The sequence below is a fragment of the Sminthopsis crassicaudata genome, chromosome 1 (genome assembly GCF_048593235.1).
Source record: "Sminthopsis crassicaudata isolate SCR6 chromosome 1, ASM4859323v1, whole genome shotgun sequence".
NCBI lineage: Eukaryota > Metazoa > Chordata > Mammalia > Dasyuromorphia > Dasyuridae > Sminthopsis > Sminthopsis crassicaudata.
This window is the reverse complement of record NC_133617.1, coordinates 737,246,960-737,266,242: the sequence shown is the minus strand read 5'-3', so window position 1 is coordinate 737,266,242 and position 19,283 is coordinate 737,246,960. Positions and strand designations below refer to the sequence as shown.

General features: G+C 38.1%; 1 protein-coding gene across 2 annotated transcripts in view; it reads right to left on the bottom strand.

Moving 5' to 3' along the window:
* Positions 1-19,283, bottom strand: part of CFAP20DC (CFAP20 domain containing) — a 195,500-nt gene that overhangs the window by 47,725 nt on the left and 128,492 nt on the right. For both annotated transcript variants that reach the window (XM_074284241.1, XM_074284242.1), the window contains exon 14: positions 9,447-9,650. In XM_074284241.1, coding sequence (XP_074140342.1) covers positions 9,447-9,650 — 204 coding nt within the window. The remainder of the gene's footprint in view (positions 1-9,446; positions 9,651-19,283) is intronic.

Here is a 19,283-nt window from a genome sequence, read left to right as displayed (position 1 = left end):
CTACACATGTATGCTTTACATGATAGAGCATCTATCTACTTATTTTAGACATACCCATAATTCATTTTTGGCTCACTGTCAGGAAGATTTCTTGATATTCAGCCAAAATGTCCATTTTCTTAATTTTATCCCATTAATTGTATTTACCCACTCCCTTGTGTCAGACTAAAGAATTCTTTCCCCTCTCTCAGCCATGCAAACATCTGGATAATTCTATCAGAGCTCTTGCAGAACGGTCATTTAGCTATGTTACCAGGAATGTACTCTCTTAACTTTTTTTGTGTGTGAATATTTTTTCTTCTACTAACTGTTGTTTAAAAAATCAAACAGGACAATAACACAATAAAACTGACAAGGAAGAGATTAAATATATATTTAATATTTATATTTAAATATTTAAATCCTTATTCATGTTTCAAATTGTCAAAATCAAACAGAATGGGAAGAGCAGTGATTTGTACAAAAGGATGCTTGTAGAGGTATAAAGACTTAGAAAACCACATATTAACATTAGCTCTATTCTGTTCTATTTTTATTTATGTTGCTAAATATTTCCTGAATTCATTTTAATCTGGTTCAGCCTCAAGCTGCACTAGGGATTATTGTGGCCTTTGTGATTGACACTTTTGATCTAATATGCATCTTTACAACTAATATTTTATATTAATGGTACAGTGAATAAAGTACTTGACCTGGAGTCAGAAAGATACATCTTCCTGAATTAAAATCTGGCCTTAGACACTTACTAGGTTGGGTGACTCTGAGCAAGTCACTTAACCCTGTTTGCCTCAGTTTCCTTATCTATAAAATGAATTGGAGAAGGAAATGGCAAACCACTGCAGTACCTTTGCCAAGAAAACACCAAATGGGGTCATGAAGAGTTAAGACATGACTAAAAATGATTGAGCGACAAACTTTGTATTAAAATGAAATCACAGAATTTCAGACTGGATGAGACAACATCACTCATCTGTTCTGAACACTCCCACAAAGAGGTATCCAGCCTAGTCAACTGCTAAGTAACAAAGCTTAGTTTGTTACTTAGTTAGTTAGTGTTAGTGTTTAGTGTTAGTCAACACTGCTAAGTAACAAAGCAAAAACTGAAAGTTGGCCTAAAAGAGATTTTTACTCTGAGTCTCAAACACTGATTTATATCAGGAAAGATTTATATTAGTGAGATGTTTGCTTCAGTTTCTTCAACTGTAAAGATAATAAAGATAAAAATCAGCTACCAGAGTTATTGTGAAGATTAAATGAGATAATATTTATAAAGTACTTAAAATAATGCCTGGCGTATAACAGATGGTTAATAAATCCTTCCTACACACAAATACACAAATACACACACACACACACACACACACACACACACACACACACACAGCTAGAAAGACAGACTGATTAATTCCGTGGATGCCGGTTTCCTTTCCAATGAAATATATCTCCAAACTTAATATTATAATCAAATTGATATATAACAAGCGATAGTCATGTACTTTTCAAAAGGTAATTTTGAGAAACTTCAGCTCTAGGAAGTTGGTTTTGATAGGCAAAGAGTGTCCACTCAAGTAATTTCTACTGAAGACAGAACGTTATTTCCTTTCAGCTTAAGTTAGGCATAAGGGAACCTAATGATTTTCATTGGTTTATTGCACCTGGCAACCAGGGGCCCATCTGATCATCCTGGCGTAGCGTTCCATTCTGCCAAAGGGCAGTTTTCCATATCCATGCTGTAGAGAACATGCAGAAACTAGAAACTGATGTTTGGTAGATCTGTGAGGTCATTTGTGTGGGTTCTTATTTCAGAGAGTGATCAAAATCCTTGGTGCCATTTCCCTACATGCTGAAGGCTTCCCTCTTTTTTTTTTTTTTTAAGTATCTCAAGAATAACGGGTTAAGCAATAATTCTGTCCCTCTCTCATTTCTCTTCCAAATTGTGTGAATTATTCACCCCCATTTTCTAGTCGTTCATTTCCTTGACAATGTTCTGTATGGTATTTCACTTGTCACTGGCAACATGTCTGCTTACCCATCATGCATCATCTTTTCAGATTCCTTTAAATGATCTGTCATTTTAATTCTTCTTAAATTATGATGTGCTACGATTTGAGGCCTTAAAGTATCATTGGGAAAGTATCTGATGCCTTTGGGCACTCTGCGATCTCCTTTCCCATCCAATTCAACATGTGTCTTTTGAAATATTTCAGTTTTTCCAACTCAATCTAGCCCAAGCTTATTCTCTTAAATAAACCGCTTTGTTCTTGGCTTGGTTTATTATTCATTTGCAAAACTTGTCTAAGTCATAAGTATTGACGAAACTATTCTGATGGGCTCTTTTCCATGAGCATATTTTTCCCTAAGGAGATGATAGTGTTCTGAGAGTTCCATGCAAACAATACAAGGTCATTTCATTTGTGAGCTACTTTGATAAGCTCACCATTATGTATACTTTGAAATATCTTTTTTTTTTCTCTTCACGTATATGTACATAACTCCATGAAGTACCAATATGGGTGTACACACAGAAGCAAAGACTCCCTCTGTATTTGGCATTGTGGAGACAATCTGCCACAGAATAACAAAATCATTGATTCAGCTCTGAAAGAATAACTAACTTCATCCATCTCAGTTCAATGCAAAAGGGGACAAAAACAATGAATGGCACACGTATTTGGGATGCACACTGATTTACAACTGAACGTTTTTTTACTGACCAATGAAGATATTTATATTAAAGTTAATATTAATTATTATTAATTAATTACATATTATATTTTTGTTATATATCATGTATATTATTAATATTCATTATGTAAAATAATTAATATATTAAGTTAATCAAGTTTTGCCATTTAACCAGAGATGGCAGAAATAGAATTAAATAACAGGTTGCAAAAGAAACAATTTGCTGTTTGAAGTGTAGATTGAATTTAAACCAACCGCTAAGCAACTTGCATACTTCAACAATTTCTCTGACAGCATAGATATTACTCTAACTATAAAATACAGTTTTTGGTCTATCATTTTTATAGATGCATAAGAACATCTGTTCATCTGATTTATCCACAGCTTAGCAAAATCAACTCTCTTTTCAGTACTGGACAATTTTTTAAACCTCATTAAAGCTCAAAGTAGTGAGCAGCTAATGAACCTGATTATAAAGGGGGGAGGGCAATGCAATCCTAAATTAGCCTAAAGAGCCAAAGGCCAACATCTAACACACATAGAGCCAGAAGGTCACCATAGAAAACACCTGAACCCTAGGCCAGGTGGGAGGCCATCACCAAATGGCACACACAAACAAGCTCCATCAAAGCATCCTATGGGGGGCGCTGTTGACCTTTACTGACCACCCCAATGTTCACCCCAATGAATTGCCACTGAGACTAGGGAGCTTTGCTTTTAGAAAAGGGGGGCAAGGAGAGAAAGAATCTTGCTGAAGAATGCTCCCCAAAACATTTTTGTCTTATTTTTGGATAACAATGTTCCCAGGTTAATAAGTTTCTAAAAACCTTCTCCCTGCTAATCAATGGCTAATTCGGTTTGTGAAACCAGCCTAATTTCTCTCAGGTGGTGGGAGTGGCGCAAGGTGATGTGCAGACAGAGGTACCCATCACCTCCTCTCTGAATGGAGGACACAAATGGGTTCTTCATGAGGCTGAGGAACTGCATAATTTGGATGGATGAAGGATGCTCATGCAGCATGGATTCAAGCCCTTTCTTCTATAATTTGTCTTCAAATTATGACGATCTAAGAGTCTAGGGGTTCTGTCTTATGGCTTATTTGCAAAGGAACAACATTCTAAATCAGTGAGAGAATGAAAAGGCACCGAGGTACAAACAGAAAAGCAAGCTCTACTAGGGGAAGACCACATGAGACCTGAGGGCAAGTCAGATGGGGAGGTCCATGGCTCCTGGGGGTGGCCTCGAAGCGGAGAATGGAGCCCAAGGCCCGCCATCCTCCACCAGCAGAGCAGAAACCTTCCCTGACCCGTGGGGTGAGGGCTTCCCCATCTTTCCTCTCCCTTTCCTCCTCCTCCTTTCTGCTTCCCTTTCCTTTATCATCAAAACGTAAGGAAGTAGGCTCCCAGCCCTCTAATGTCCTGTACCGCACAAATCATCTCAAATTAGAAGGTAAGCAATTGATCCTTGTTTAGTCCCTTGTGCTTGTTCATATTTGCCTTTTCTTATAAGACTCCTGTGTTTGAACTTCGAAGCTCTGTTCTTTTTCATCAATTTTTGGAAATCCTCCATTTCAATCAAGGTTCATTTCCCTGCCCCAGTTGGATTATATTCAGTTTTCCTGGCTTTATTTTTGGTTCTTAAGTCTAAATCCTTTAACTTCTGGAATACTCTAAATTTCTACTTCTTTGGAATGGTGTCTGTGCCTGATTATGTGTAATTCTGACCAACTCTTCTGTACGTGAATTTTTTTTTCTGGTTGCCTATAGAATTTTTCTTTTGACCTAGAATCTCTGGTTTTTGGTTATTTGTAGGAGATGCACTTTGAAATTTCTTTCAGGAGGTTACTAGTGGATTCTTTCTATTTATACACTGTCCTCTGGTTCTTCAGAGATCTTAAGAGAGAAAAGTTTTCTTTTATGATTTCTTTGTTTTTGTTATAACTTTCAGGACATCCAAATCAGTTGTTTTGCTATATGTATTTCACATTTTTTCAGTCTTTAGATTTTGTATTAATATTTCTTGCTGTGTTATGGAGTCAATGCATCTATTTGGTTTATTCTAATTTTCAAAGAATTTTATATTTTTTAAATACCTCTTGTCTTCTTTTTTATGTAAGTTTTGTCTTTTCCATCTTTTCCCCATGTTTTTGTTTCAATTGTATAAAAATTTTTAAATTCTTGCTTCTCTTTTACAAGTATTTTATTTGAACTTGTATCCAAGCTGTCTTTTTATGTGAGGTCTTGCTTGTAAACATTTTGGAGTCATTTTTCTAGGTTTGTGTCTTGAGGGTCTTAATTGCCATAATAATATTTTATCATGGGATTCTTTTTTGTGGCTTCATGGCTTCTGACTTCATGTCAGGTCCAGGCTCTCAGCACTTCTAAAAGGAATCTTTGGGAGAGACCTACTAATATTTTACTGGACCTCAGAGAGAGCTCTCCAAGTTTTCTATATTCTCAAAATGGTATGAACTAGGGCAAAGTTGGGTCACTGTACACTTTTCTTCTCCATCCTCTCCCCATACCTCCATCTTTCATCTTCACCTGAGCTCTATAAGTTTCTGACTTAGATTTGAGATGGAACCTGTGGGCTTCCCCCACTTGAAATTTCAGTGGCCAGCTGCAGGACTAGGCCACTGTCAGGCAGTTCTCCTTGAAAACTGCACTGAAATCCTGTGTCTGTGTATCCCTGAGCAAGCCACAAGATCTTCTTGGTGCAATTACCGTCTCTCAGAGGCTGCAGATTGCAGCAAAGCTGCTGTACGCATCACCAGGGGTTCAGGACTAAGGTTCCCTGGGATTCCTGCCCTTGTTACTCTGCTGCAGGCTTCATCCTGGACTGAAACCTGAGTGGAGATCACGCTCTGCCCCTGGCTCAGCATCTTAGAGCTGCTCAACTTGCTTGCTGATTGGTACACAGCCCAGGGCTCATGCTCAGCCTGGACTGCCAGTCAAGGCACAGGCGCCATCTCAGTCAGGCTTCACTCTGTGCCCCGGAACAAGGTGGTGCATTTCTAGCTATAGCCAGGATGAGATTGGGTCTTTCTTGGATGGATTTGGTGAACTGCTTCTCTCTGTGCTGGAGTGCTCCGTATACCTAGCTAGTATACCCCCATCTCCAGCATCCAAAGACTTTGCTGCTTGTCTCCTTGTGTAGATTTGGCCTGGAAAAATGACTTTTTCCCCTTGGGTTTCCCCAAAAGAACTCAGTTTGGTACATTTTCTAAATCTTTTTCATAGGTATTGGGAATTTGGGAGAGGGAAAGGAAGCTCAGTTACTTCTTCCTGATTCCCTAAATGCTATTATATTAGAGTGATTATCATAAAAAATCTTGTCCTTTAACTGCTCTTTAAAAACACTTAATGGGACAGCTAGGTGGCGCAGTGGATAGAGCACCAGCCCTGAAGTCAGGAGGACCCGAGTTCAAGTCTGGTCTCACGTAACACGTCCTGGCTGTGTGGCTCTGGGCAAATCACTTAACCCCAATTGCTTCAGCAAAAACAAAAACAAAAGCACAAAACAAAAAAACAAAAAAACCCAAAACCTAAAAAAACAACCAAACCAAAAAAAAAAAAAAAAAAAAAACAACCAAAAAACTTTATGCATTAACAAGATTTGATTTTTTTCTACTGATGTCAATCAAGATTGCTCAAAATGGTAAATTCCTTTAAAAATCCATGAGAACTCTCAGTATTCCTTTTTTTCCAGGCCACCCCAAGTGCCACTTTGAACAGAAACTGAACAAAACTGATCATTTGAGACCTGGTTTTCACAGAAGTTGCAAAGTATTATTTTAATTAAATTTCCTTACACAAAATGCTGAAAAATTTGTCTATCAAAATCTAATGGATTTCCTAAGGGGTTTGATGTACTTAAGAGTTGCCCACAAAAAACAATTTGCAACAAGAATAATGACTACATTAATTATACTAATTGAGAAATTTACAAGTATATCTAAATACATTTTAATTTATACCTATTAATATGATTTAGAGTACTAACAAGGAAAACGGGGCATTTCTGAATCTCCTGGAAATTTCTTTGTTATGAGTCACCCTTTATGGAATGGACTCACTCCTTCCAATTTCTGTCAAAGTTCCTTATTCAAAGGACAATTTGCGTGATACCTCCTCTTCCATGAAGTCTTCCCAGAATTCCCTCGTGAAATCTTCCCCATCAAGCTGTTCACAGCAGCTTCCCTGGACTTTTGCCTGCATATCTTCTCCCCGAGAACTTGTGCACTTCCTGAGAACAAGGACTAGGTCACTTCAGTCTTTAAATCGACAAGGACTGGTGCGGTGTTTTGCACAGAACAGCTGTTCTGTAAACACTTGTCACCTGGGAAGCCAAAGTTCTGCAGAGGCAGTAGGCCTTGGAGGAGTCGCCAGCATGTTGTGTTATTTGGGCTCTTCCATTTTTAGATTGGAACATATGTGAAGTTAATATAGAGAATATGTTGAACCAAACTTGATTGCTCTTTACTGATCACTGAACCATGTGAAGAGTTAGATCTTTATTCTGGGAGGGTCTTTAAGCTGTTTGGAATCTGAGCACTGTGAGATATAAACAACAACAACAACACAAGTGCACACTCTTAGAACACCTGCTAAGTATCCACTGGCTGATTCTTATCATTGGAATATTATTTTTTTAATAGTACGGGGTAAGTTTAATAAAAGCAACATGGTACAATATGGAGAGAAGGCAGACCCAGGAGTCAAGAAGACCTGGATTCAAGTCCTTTCTCTGATCCATGTTGTCTGTAGGACCCTGGGCAAGTCCTAAGGTGGCTTGAAGAGGGGCAGCCCCATTGCCTCAGCAGAGGGCACTCCCACACTGGGAGGTCTCAATACCACTGAAATCACAGATCCTGACAAAGGGGGGGGGGAAATACCCCAATAGGCCCGTGACTAGATGATAAGAATTTCTAGAGGGCTTAATATTACCAAAATTATTACTGGCTAATTTCCTTCATTCCTTACCCTATTGCTGCCCTGAAATTAGAAATGAGCTTTCTGATGCTCCTCCACTGTGAGCATACTAGCTCTAAATCTGGACAGCATTTTATATTCCCCTGTATTGGGGCTTTATACAAAGAACAAGATGCAGAGTTTGCTTCTACATCTTTACATTTGAGACCACCCAGAGCTGAAGACTCTGAATTTGTTGCAATGAGAAATGTACCTTGTGAAATCAAAGGTAAGGCCTTAAGTTTTTTTTCTTTGTAGAACAATAGACTATTTTCAATCTTCTCATTCTGTCCAGAAGACACTGAAGTGATTAGAAACAGAAACAGCAGCATCAGGGAGAGGAAGGAGCTCCAGTGGCTCATTCTCCCTCTGCTCCCAGCCCACCAGAGAACAGACTAGTGGGGGGAGGATACAGTATCCAAGGCAACAAGCACCCGGCTCTTTGGGGCATAAATAATCCTGCCTTTAGCTCCTCCTCTATTTTGTCCTTCTTTGAGCTTTTCCACAGAGAGAATTTATCACGAGTCCACAGTTTTCTTTCCTGTGGCTTAAATTACTTTTGTACAATATTTTTATAAGACAAATCTCCAATTCTGCTGCAAATCCTATTTGCCGCTCTCAAGAGCTGCTTTTGTAGTTCGTTGCTCCCATCCCAATTTCCATCTCCCGGTTCGGTGCATGGCTATTCAGTGGGATGGTACAGGTCTGCTGAAGGCAGCAAGTCCAAACCTTCTCCTACAATGACAGTATAACTGACATAAGGAGATACTCCCATGGGGAAACCCAAGAAATCCAGCCAAGGAGAGTTGTCTTCAGTTCACCGTTGAGCCTCCAATCCTTCCACTTCAAGTTCTCCTCTCTCCCTCCTCTGAGAGTCAAGAGTTGTCCCTGCCGACACCAGGCATTGGGCAAGGAACCACATGTGGGCCTGGCTTAGCTCTTGGACTGCTGGGGGAATTGAGACCTGGTTTCTGAAGGATTATTTAACATGTGTGTCCACAGCCTGTCTCTCCAAGCAGACTGCAAGTCCTTGAGAATTGCAAAATTCATGTCTGGGGTTTTTAATCCCATAAATCTCCTGTACATAGTTCTAAAATACATACATTAATAAAGCTCTTCACAACTGTCTCCAGCTTAGCTTTAAATTTTTTTCTTTAATTATTAAATATTTTCCCAATTATATGTGAAATAATTTTAACATTAATTTATGAACTCCAAATTCTCACCCTCCTGCTTGAGAAAGCAAAGAGTCTGATGCTGATTACACACATGAAGTCAGCTTCCCTTTCCAGGCTAATTTCAAGTTGTTCCCTCTCACACAACCTGTGGTACACCCACCAGCTTGGTCTGGCTCCTGCTCCCTGTTGCCGATGCTCTGGCTCTTCCCCCGACCTCCTCTCTCTCTTCACCTTCATCTCTTGCAATCATGCTCTGTCCTTTCAAAGCTAAGCTCAAAGGGTCCTTCCCATAGGAAGCCTTTTTTGATGGCTTGCATGTGGCAAGAATTTCTTCCCAGTACTGAATACCTTGCATACTTAATTATGTACCAACTGTTTTCCTGCAGTAGAAGGTGAACACTCTGAGGGCAGGGACCATTCCTTTTTAGTAGGCACTTAATAAAAAACTTGCTGAATTGAATACATCCTATACTTCTGAACAATTAAAAGAATGCTGATGACTAGGAGAGTGAAAAGCAAGGACCCAGCTGGTAAACACCCTCTTTTTGGCCCTGATTTTTTGAGTTAGGGCACTGTCTAAAAACAAAGGTAGAAAAAGAGCATTTTGACTCACTGGTGGCAGGCAGGAGTTCCAGGTGGTGGTATCGTCACTGCTGCTACTGATGCTGACGTTACAGTTGTCAACCTGAGACGCACTGAGACCATGAGAGGCTCCCACGTCTTCCAGTTCTTCTATCTGTTGCCTTCTCATGCTGGCCAGCATCTGCAGCTCAGACTCACTCATTTGACTTGGCTGATAGTTTGTCCAGTCATATTCCTTACCAAAATAAAAAAGGAGAAGAAAAAAGGAAGGGAATGAGAGAGACAGAGACAGAGAGAAAGAAAAATTTAGAAGATAGGAAATATAATGTGGCTTGATTTCAAATTAAATTAATAACTAACAAATAGCTCAAAAACAAAACATATGAAATACTGTACACAAAGTGTTTTGCAAGTGTGAAGATCTCCAATCAAAATAAATTGCTATATTTTTTAAACAAAAACTTACTGAATACCGCTTTTCTTTTTCTTAGTGAGAATACAAGTCCATCTCAGAAGTTTCAAACATACAGAAACAGAAACATTATTAGAGCATGAGGAATGTATGAAAAAGTACAATTGTACTTGGGCAAGGGGAAGACTGGATCAAGGATAATCAGATCATAGCAGCCTAAGGTGGAGCATGAGTGATGCTGAGAAGTCAGAAAGCATCTGGCGTTAACATGTGATAGTATATGAAGGAGGGACTGGTTGTACCAGTGGCACAGAGAGGCTCTAAGAGGATCGCTCTAAAATGAAAGGGAGATCTTAAGGAAAAAGATAAGGCAGCTAAAGGAAGCCTGCTTGGTGCTGAGCAAACTGAGAGCCTTCCTAGGTCCCCTGTACGGAATGATGATTAAAGCTGGCCCACACTTTTTATCTGACAAGTTCAAGCTACTACTCCTGTAGACTGTTCCTGGAGCTGTGCTTTTAAAAGGCCAAGAGAAAATGAATTTCCAAAACCTGCTCCAAAAAGATCTGTGGCAACAAACACAACCCATAACAGACCATCCTCTGCTACATTTTACAAAACAATGATACTATCTTTCATACTACACTATACCTTACTATATTATACTATACTTCTAATACTATACTATATTATATATATTATAGAATATTATATTATACTATATATACTGTACTTTAATACTATGCTACATTATACTATATACACTATACTTTTAATACTATACATTATATACTATACACCCTATGACTTTTAATGCTACACTATATTGTACTTAATACTATACTTCATTATACCATTCTATGTACATTATATTTTAATACTATATTACATTATGTCATACTAAAGTATATGCTATACTTTAGTACTATACTACATTGTATTATTTTATCCGTTATTACTACATCATACTATGTATATCCCTGTTTTTTAATACATTACACTTTACTTCAGTACTATACCACTATACTTTACTGTACTCTGCTATGCTTCTGACTTACTTTTCCTTTCATGCTTTTATTTTAATAATTCTCTCCCCACTTTTTCCTTTCAATTAGACAAATACAAGTCCCCTTTCCGCTTCTCTTTCAACTAGTCCTGAATAATATTTTTTAAAATTTCACTTTCTGTTCCCCCTTCTAAAGATTTTGCTTGTTCTTTCCATGTTCTATTTTGTTGGTTCTGTATCCTCATATCTGCTTCCTCTCTTTTCTCTGCATTCCTCATGAATCAAAGCTTCCAGGGTATTCATTCTGGGATCTCCCTGCTGGGCAGTTATAGAGCCTAGCCCATAGACTCCCCTGTTCCATTTTGCCTCACACCCAGAACAGTACCAATTATTACTGCAAGCGCCAGAGGGATTCTGCCCTATGCTACCCTACCCTCAATCTCTGATTATGTAATCTCCCCTTGATATTTCCTGCTTACATCATCATTTACCTTCCCTCCCCTCCAACATTTCTCTTCCCTGGGTCTACTTGCTCCCAGGATTTCCAACGAATTCCCTCCCTGATGTAGGAGGAATGGACTCTTTCCACACGAAATTCCCTAAGACATGACCAGAGTAGGGTCCCATCCCTCTTCACAGACCATTCACCATGGAACATCCCTCTACCAATAAAGCTTCTTCCTCTCATCTCTTGTAGACTCTTCTCTCTCTGAGGCCATCAGAGTTGCCTTCTCATTACTAGCTTTTGATTTGACCTCAGCACACGATCCTGTCTTCTCCCCGACCCCTTTCACATGCTCTTCTAGGCTGTAATAAAGCCCCATTAAAAACAGAGCAAAAACACTGATTTATTTATAATCAGGGTGTCACTGGATTCTGGCCTAATGTTCCCTGTCTACTTCACTTTGTCCACTACACTTCTACCTTCACCTGCCTCCTTGTATAGTTAGAATGATGACTCTTTGCAGTCACTCTTGTTGCTATGGTTGTCCTTGCCTGCTTCATTTATTCAAGTCTGCCTTTCTGCTATTTGAGAAGCAAATCTTTTCAGTTCTGGATTTTCTAAAATATTTCTAATGCCTTTATTATGAATGTCCATCTTGCTTCATGTACAATTAACTTTAGATTTGCAGGGTAGCACAGCATGGCTAGTATCCTGAACTCCATTGCTCTTTGTAACATACTCCATTCCTTCCTACATCTTAAAGTGAGTGCAGAATAGTCTTATGCTATTTGAATTTTCTTTCATTTGTATTTAAGGTCTTTCACCTGATCACTTGCAGAACTTGTTACTGAAAATGAATTGTTAAAATTTCACCCACTATACGATTTGGAGTTTGTAACCCTATTCTTTCTTGGCTGTCTGTGAATTCTTTCAATTGGCATTTTTTTTCTATTTTTAGAAATTCTGGGCAATTCTTCTCCATTGTTTCCTTCAAGGCGTATTCTTCCAAGAAGCCTGCCATCTTCAGGTTGTCTCTATACATCTTAATTTAGTGATCAGTATGTTTTGCTTGCACAGTGTCCTAGTCTATTGTCTTCTCTTTTGCTCTTCAGCTTAAGGCTTGCTACTACAATTTTTCTATTTTTTGTTGTGCAGCCATAAGTTTTACTCTCATGATTCTGATTCCTTTTTTGAACCACTCAGAAATAGAATGCTGTGGTTTCATGTTCTCCTCACATTCTATGGAGTCCTCTGTCTTATCAAAAGCTGGATCATTTTCCTTTGTTTTGCAACATTTATTCACAGATGCTTGAACTTGTTTACTAGACCTAAAAACCATATTTCCTTCTGTTGATCCTAGTTTCCCTGTTGATTTATCTGCTTATATTTAAAATATGAATTTTCTTCTTCTCAAACCTTTGGCAATTTCCCCTCTTATTTTATTTTTCCCTTTTGTTCACTTTCCTTCTTCTAACTGCAGTTTCTTCAGAAGCTGAATCTCAAAGTGTTTCAGCCTATTCCCAAGCTGGACAATTCAAAGTTCATTTGCCTAAATCTCTGTCCTATTTGAATTATGGGTGGTCAGAAGTAGCCCCAGGTGGACGCTGTGCTCGTAACTCAGGCTTGGTGAGGTGCTGTATGGCTCCCCACATTCATAATGTCCTGTTCTGGTAACCTTCTCCATTTCCTCTGTTCCTTAGTTCTTTGGCTCAATGCTGGAAGTTCAGAGCTTTACAATGTTTGTGCTTTGGAGTTGTGGCCCCCAGTAGGCTTTGCTCTTGAAAGTTTGTGGGACATGAGGGTTGCCTATTGTATCCAGGGCAAATTTTTGCACCAGAAGCTGGGTTCCCCACAGTTCTGGAAGGAGGAGGAGGGAACATGGATTTTATTCTAAGTCTGTCTGGTTCTTGACCTGGTTCTTAGGTCTGGTAGTGTAGCTTTGCTGCTTAGTAGCATGGCAGGTGAGAAAGGGGGGGTCTAAATAGCTTAGGGTCAGTGAGCAACAATTTGTGAATTCTGGTTGCTATTCTTTTTGAAATCTTCTTTTGGATTCTGGGAATCCTAGACTGTAGGAATAGCTTAAGTTGTCTTATCTTTGGTGCCTAAGTTCTGTTTTGGTGAGGTTTGAGAGGTTGTGTGAATCCGAGAAAATGTTTAGTTCTACATCATTTTACTTACATGATCCAGAAGTTTGTCTCCAGTGATTTTTTAAAGTATGCAGAGAAAATTCTCAAGTTTTTAAAACACAAATATAATAGGTAGAAAAAGATACAGATGTCCATTTATCCAACATCTTTCAAATTTCACTTGCCATGTTCAAACAATTCTAGGCCTTATATACTATTGTTTTAAACTTGTTTAATCCCAAATTTGTCCATAATCATAATATGAAATCAATCTTATCAGGGTACTAAACTACTTTTAGCAAAATACTTTTCACTTTCCAAATGAGGGTCTGAAAAAGTTCACTTAATTCACACAGATAAGCAATTTACTTCTAAGTAATTTACTGATTGGCTCTTTGGAGAATAAAATCCACTAATGATAAGAACAAAAAGTAAAGCAGTAGCTATATTCAGAGATTGAAGGGTAATAACAAATAGGCAATCACGATTCAATTGAAAGTATCTTGGACCTTTTAGCCCAAGTTCTAGTGTATAAAATGGGGGATTAAAAATTGCAGGACCAATGGAAAATGAAACCATAGGATTGGACTAAGACTTTTTGCTAAATATAAAGCATGTTCTAGTCTGTAGCATCAATTAGAAGCCAGGCAATTTGAAAAAAATCTAAGGGCATGTGCTAAGTCTATATCATTCAGTTAGCCTTAAGCACACTTATCTCCAATTCTGTTTTTGGTAGTTTTCACTATAAATTTCTCAAATATATAACCTTGAAAAATTATCTTTCATCCACACTTAGTCAAAGTTCAAAGTTAACAATGTCACAACGTTCCAAGAAGATTTTTTACTAGTAACAGTACAATATTTGCTAAGTTTCTGGTAATACCTTTTCTTAAGATCACACCTACTCTTATTCAGTTAGTTATTTAGTTAATCTTTAGTCCCTGACAGAATGCCAGGTACTGTTCTGAGCAATAAACATACCAAGAATAGCAAGAGATTGTTCTCTGCTCTCAAGGAGCTCAGGGTCTCATTAAGGCGACAATAGGCAAAAACAATATTTGAAAAAGGCAAAGGAGCCTCTAAAACCAAACTGGAGAGAATCATCAGAAGGACTGACCTAGAATCGCAATGGCTGTATTTTGGAGAAGAGAGATGTAGCATAACATTGTGACTAGAGTGCTGGATGTGGATTTAGGAAAAAAGTAGGCTAGAATCCTGCCTCTCCCATCTGCTTGCTATGTGGCCATGAATGAGAAAGTAAACTTCTTCAAATTACAGGCAATCAAGCCTTAGTCACAAAGTCATAGGTAGCTACTACTACTATAATTGTTGGTTTTTTGTGTTGTATTTTATAAAAATAATAATCTATGACCTAAAAAGAAACCCACTAATAGATATTTTGATATAGTTCATTGCAAAATTCAGCTTGTGAGCAGGGTTTAGAATTAATTTCCTTACAAAAGCATTGATTTAAACTTTTCATTTTAATGTTAAATTGAAAGAGTAGCTTGATAATTTTCAATTCTTTGCTGCCTTACTGCTGAAATCGGAGTATTTCTCTAGTTGACTAGAAACAGGGAAAGACGTTGGCTAATGGTGTTTACTACCATCATCCAATATGTCCTGGTCAGGTGTAAATGAAAGATGGGAGTCCCTAATGAGGGAAAGACCTTCCATAAGCTTCTGTTCTTGAATAATGTTGTGGGGATGTATATGCGTGTGTGAAAAGAGGCACAGATGATGAATAACAAAGTGGCCCAGGTTTGAAGAGTCAACTGAATGTGGACTGACTTTGTAAAATGACACAGTACAGGGCTTCCAGGGAGCTCAAGCAGCTCCTGGATATAAAACCCCATCTCTTCAACACAAATGTTCTCCTGGCAAGCCTTAGTACATTCCTGATGCTCCACCTTCAATCAAGCCAGGGACTACTTTATTTTTATCTTTATTGTTGCTTTTTATGATTCTTACAAGGTACTAAGACAGTGGAATTGAGAGAGACAATAATTATCTAATTTAGCATGGTTCAGTATGATGATCTGATCCTACAAGGAAATGTTATGGGCCAGAACTTGAAACAAGGTACTAAGTGGAATTGAGGAGACAGTGGTTAAATCTAGTTTAAGCATTGATTTAATCCTACAACAAATAATGGTTTCCTACTGATGTAATGATTGGAGTATGCTCAGCATATGAGCAAGAAGCTCTCAGGGCCAGACCCACAAGCCCACTCTTGGAGGCAGAGTCAGATTTATTCCACCTTGGGAGGACGAAAGGCTGAAGCTGGAAGAAACAAAGGACTAACGGCAAGAGCTTTCGGAACCAAGGAGAGAGACAGGCCTTTAAGAAAGCTAACCGGGCTATTTTGAGGGAGACAATAAAAAATCTAGACTTTAAGCCCTGGATGCATTTGGGGTGATTATTGAACTGAACTGAAACTAAGGCTGCTCCCAGAAGCTCCCCAAGAAACCTGCTCTCAGAGAAAATTACATCTTTAGAGGAAAACATTACAGTTGCTGTCCAACCCAGAGCCTTGCAATTAATGGCTGAATAAAGAATAAGGAATATCATCAAGAAAAAAAAAGGTGGTTTAAGAATAACAGAGGAAGTAACTTGAATGCTGCTCTGGTACTTACACCTACACTAGGGGGCTGCCGCAGCCTTTTGATATCATGGTCTGCTTGTGAGGCTACTGTGGCCAAAGGAAATCTTTTTAGAACCTGTGTTTTTAAAAATTATTCTAAATTGAAGAAAATGCTCACATTCACTTAGTGAAAATACTGCCATATCTCTCTGCCCCCAAATAAGTTCAGAAACCTAAAAACTAAGTTAAGGACCTCAAATGAAGGCCTCTAGTTTGAGAATCTTTGCCTTTAAAGCAATAGTTTTCAAATTGTCATTCCAAAATTTTTGGGAATCCCCAACATCGTTTCAAGTCATCCATGAAGTCAAAATTATTTTTTATAATAGCAAGATTCTATACTTTATAATACAGTAAATATCCAAAGCTACTTTTTTGGGGATCCTCAATAATTTAGAATGGAATAGAATCATGGGACTCAGTAACTGGAGAAATGTCGACCTAGAGGAGGGCTTCAAGAAAATTCTGAGGTTCCTCAGCAGAGAATTTTTGGGAGAAGAGAGGATGAGTGCTCTATTCACTAAGCTACCCTATTACTCAAAGGTTCCATTACCTTTTTGGAAAACTGTATGAGTACATGTTGGGGAGGGAAGGAGGAAAAGGGGCACACAGGCGTGTGTCTGAAGACACATGCTTTTTTCATGGTTCACGTCTACTACATCAATTGTCTGTGGCTTTACAGGATGGGACATCAGCTCATCGGGTAGATAGTGGGCTCCAAACCCAATCATCCTGAAACACACACACACACACACACACACACACACACACACACACACACACACACACACAAAATCCTTTCACTGCTTCTAAATACTTCATAGCCATTTCACCCACTGAATTCTCTTCTGAATTTTTGACTGTCAGCATGAAAAAGGCCTTTAGACATACTCTGATCTTTTTACATTTTCTACTGAGAAACCCTAGGTCTCTTATCTTGTGCCTCCATACAAATGAGGGAGCAGAACCACAGGGTGGAGGCAGCAGGCCATTACAGAATCAACCTCATTCTCAAGAAAGCAGAATACTGGGGTTTTTTTCCCCCTGTAGACAAATTCTAAGCAAAAGCAAATATCTTCACTGACAACGAAGGCTAACCAAAATTGACCTCCAAATCCAATCCAATCCAAACCAATCTGAAAAGCACTTATTAAAAGCTTATTATGGGCCAGGCATCAGGGACCCAAGAAAGACAAGTGGCTCCTGCTCTCAAAGACCTCATAGTTTAATGGGGGAAGACAGCAGGCAGGTAGCTAAGTACAAACACAATTTAGACAGGCTATTCCATCTGGAAATAATCAGCAGAGAGAGGGTACTACAAAGGGGCCACAAAAAGTAATCCTTGCCTTCAAGGTGTTTACATTCAACTTGGTGATGTGACATATAAACAGTAAGTTTATGTACCCAGAAATTCGGAGGCTTCCAGCACCAACTTTTGAAAGAAGTCTTTCCCGGTGTCTAGAATTGCCAATCCCTCTTCCCCCATCCCTTGGCCTCAAACTCCCTTTATATTTAACTACTTTGTACATATTTGTATTTATTAACTTTATAGTTATGGTGTATACACAAGCTCCTTGGTAGTAGATATTGTTCTGTTTTTCATACTTGTAAACCTTTACCTATTCCAGAGCCTGGACTATAAATGTGTTTATTGACTGATAAAGCAAAATAAAGTCTTCCAAAGCTAGTAAATACCTTCAGTTTTTTAAATTCAGTTATAGAATTATCAAGTGATAGTAATGTCTTATTTAATATAGACAATGGGGTCCAATCATGTTAATATTTCCAAATATCTTATGTTATAAATACATAATGATAATTGCTCTAAAACTTTTTGGTCTCAGGGACCCTTTACATGCTTAAAATTGAAGAACTCAAAGAACTTTTATCCTAAATATTATTATATCTCTTAATATTTACTCTATTGCAAATTAAAACATAAAATTAAAAAATATGTATTAAGTCAAAAATACCAATAAAAATCTTATTACATGTTAAAATAAAAAGAATTTTATAAATCAATGTATGGGGGTTTCCAAAGGTGAGGATGAATGTTCTTTGTGTGCAGAGCACTCTGCTAGATAGTAGGAACATAAGTTAAGAACAAACCCAGTCTCTCTATCCTCGAGAAGCTCAGGATCTAAAAAAAGGGATTTTACAATGTTATTTAAGCTAGAATCAGCCTGGATGAATAAAGAAGAGAAAGGACATACCAGGGCAAAAACTAAAATATTCAAACAAGTGGAAAGAAATTATTATTTTCTGTTATATTAATACCCAATTATTAAATTAAGAATGAGGGCTTTTCTTTCTATTTCCTCATTCAGGGACTAGCCCCTGTCAGTCAATCAGTCTCTGAAGGACATAGCTGATAGACAGATTGCCCAAATCCTCTTGGGTACATGCTTTGTTATCTTGGGTGGAACTTTACTGAATGAAATATATATTTATATAATATATAATATATGCATATAATCTAAGTGATTTCTGACTCTGGGGAAATAAGTCCCTGTCCTTGGAATTCTCCATTGGATTTTAGGGTGACCCAGTTATAAAGGAGAAACCCAGCCATTGTGATCTGAGAAAGATTCCTTTGTCCAGATGAGACACAGTTGAGTCTCATGCTCTCAGCAAGAGCAAAGACTTTTGGCCTGCCTCTTTCTCATTTGAAAGTCTACTCTCTCATTAAATCTCACTAATCATGATTGATTTTTTACTTGTTGGAGGCACTCCTTTCCTTGAGCTTTTCCTTATGGGATCTCTTTCCAAAGGTGATCGATGGATTCTTTCAATCAGTATTTCCCCCTCTGTTTCTAGAATTTTGGAGTAGTTTTCCTTAATGACCCCTTGCAGAATGCTATCCAGGCTCTGTTTTTGATCATGGCCTTCAGGTAGGTCAATAATTTTTAAATTGTCTCTTCTGGTTTTATTTCCAGGTTGGCTGTTTTTCCAATGAGATATTTCATATTTTCTTCCATTTTTTTGATTCTTTTTAGTCTGTCTGACTGACTCTTGCAGTCTCACAAAGTCATTAGCTTCCATTTGCCCTGTTCTAGTTTTTAATATGTGATTTTCTTCATTTGGCTTTTGCATATATATCTTTTTCCATTTGGTTAATTCTACTGCTTAAGGAGCTGTTTTCTTCAGACAATTTTTTCCTTTCTTCCTCTAAGCTCCTGATTCTTTTGTGCATACCTCTCATTTCTTTTCTCATTTTTTTCTTCTATCTCTCTTATTTGCC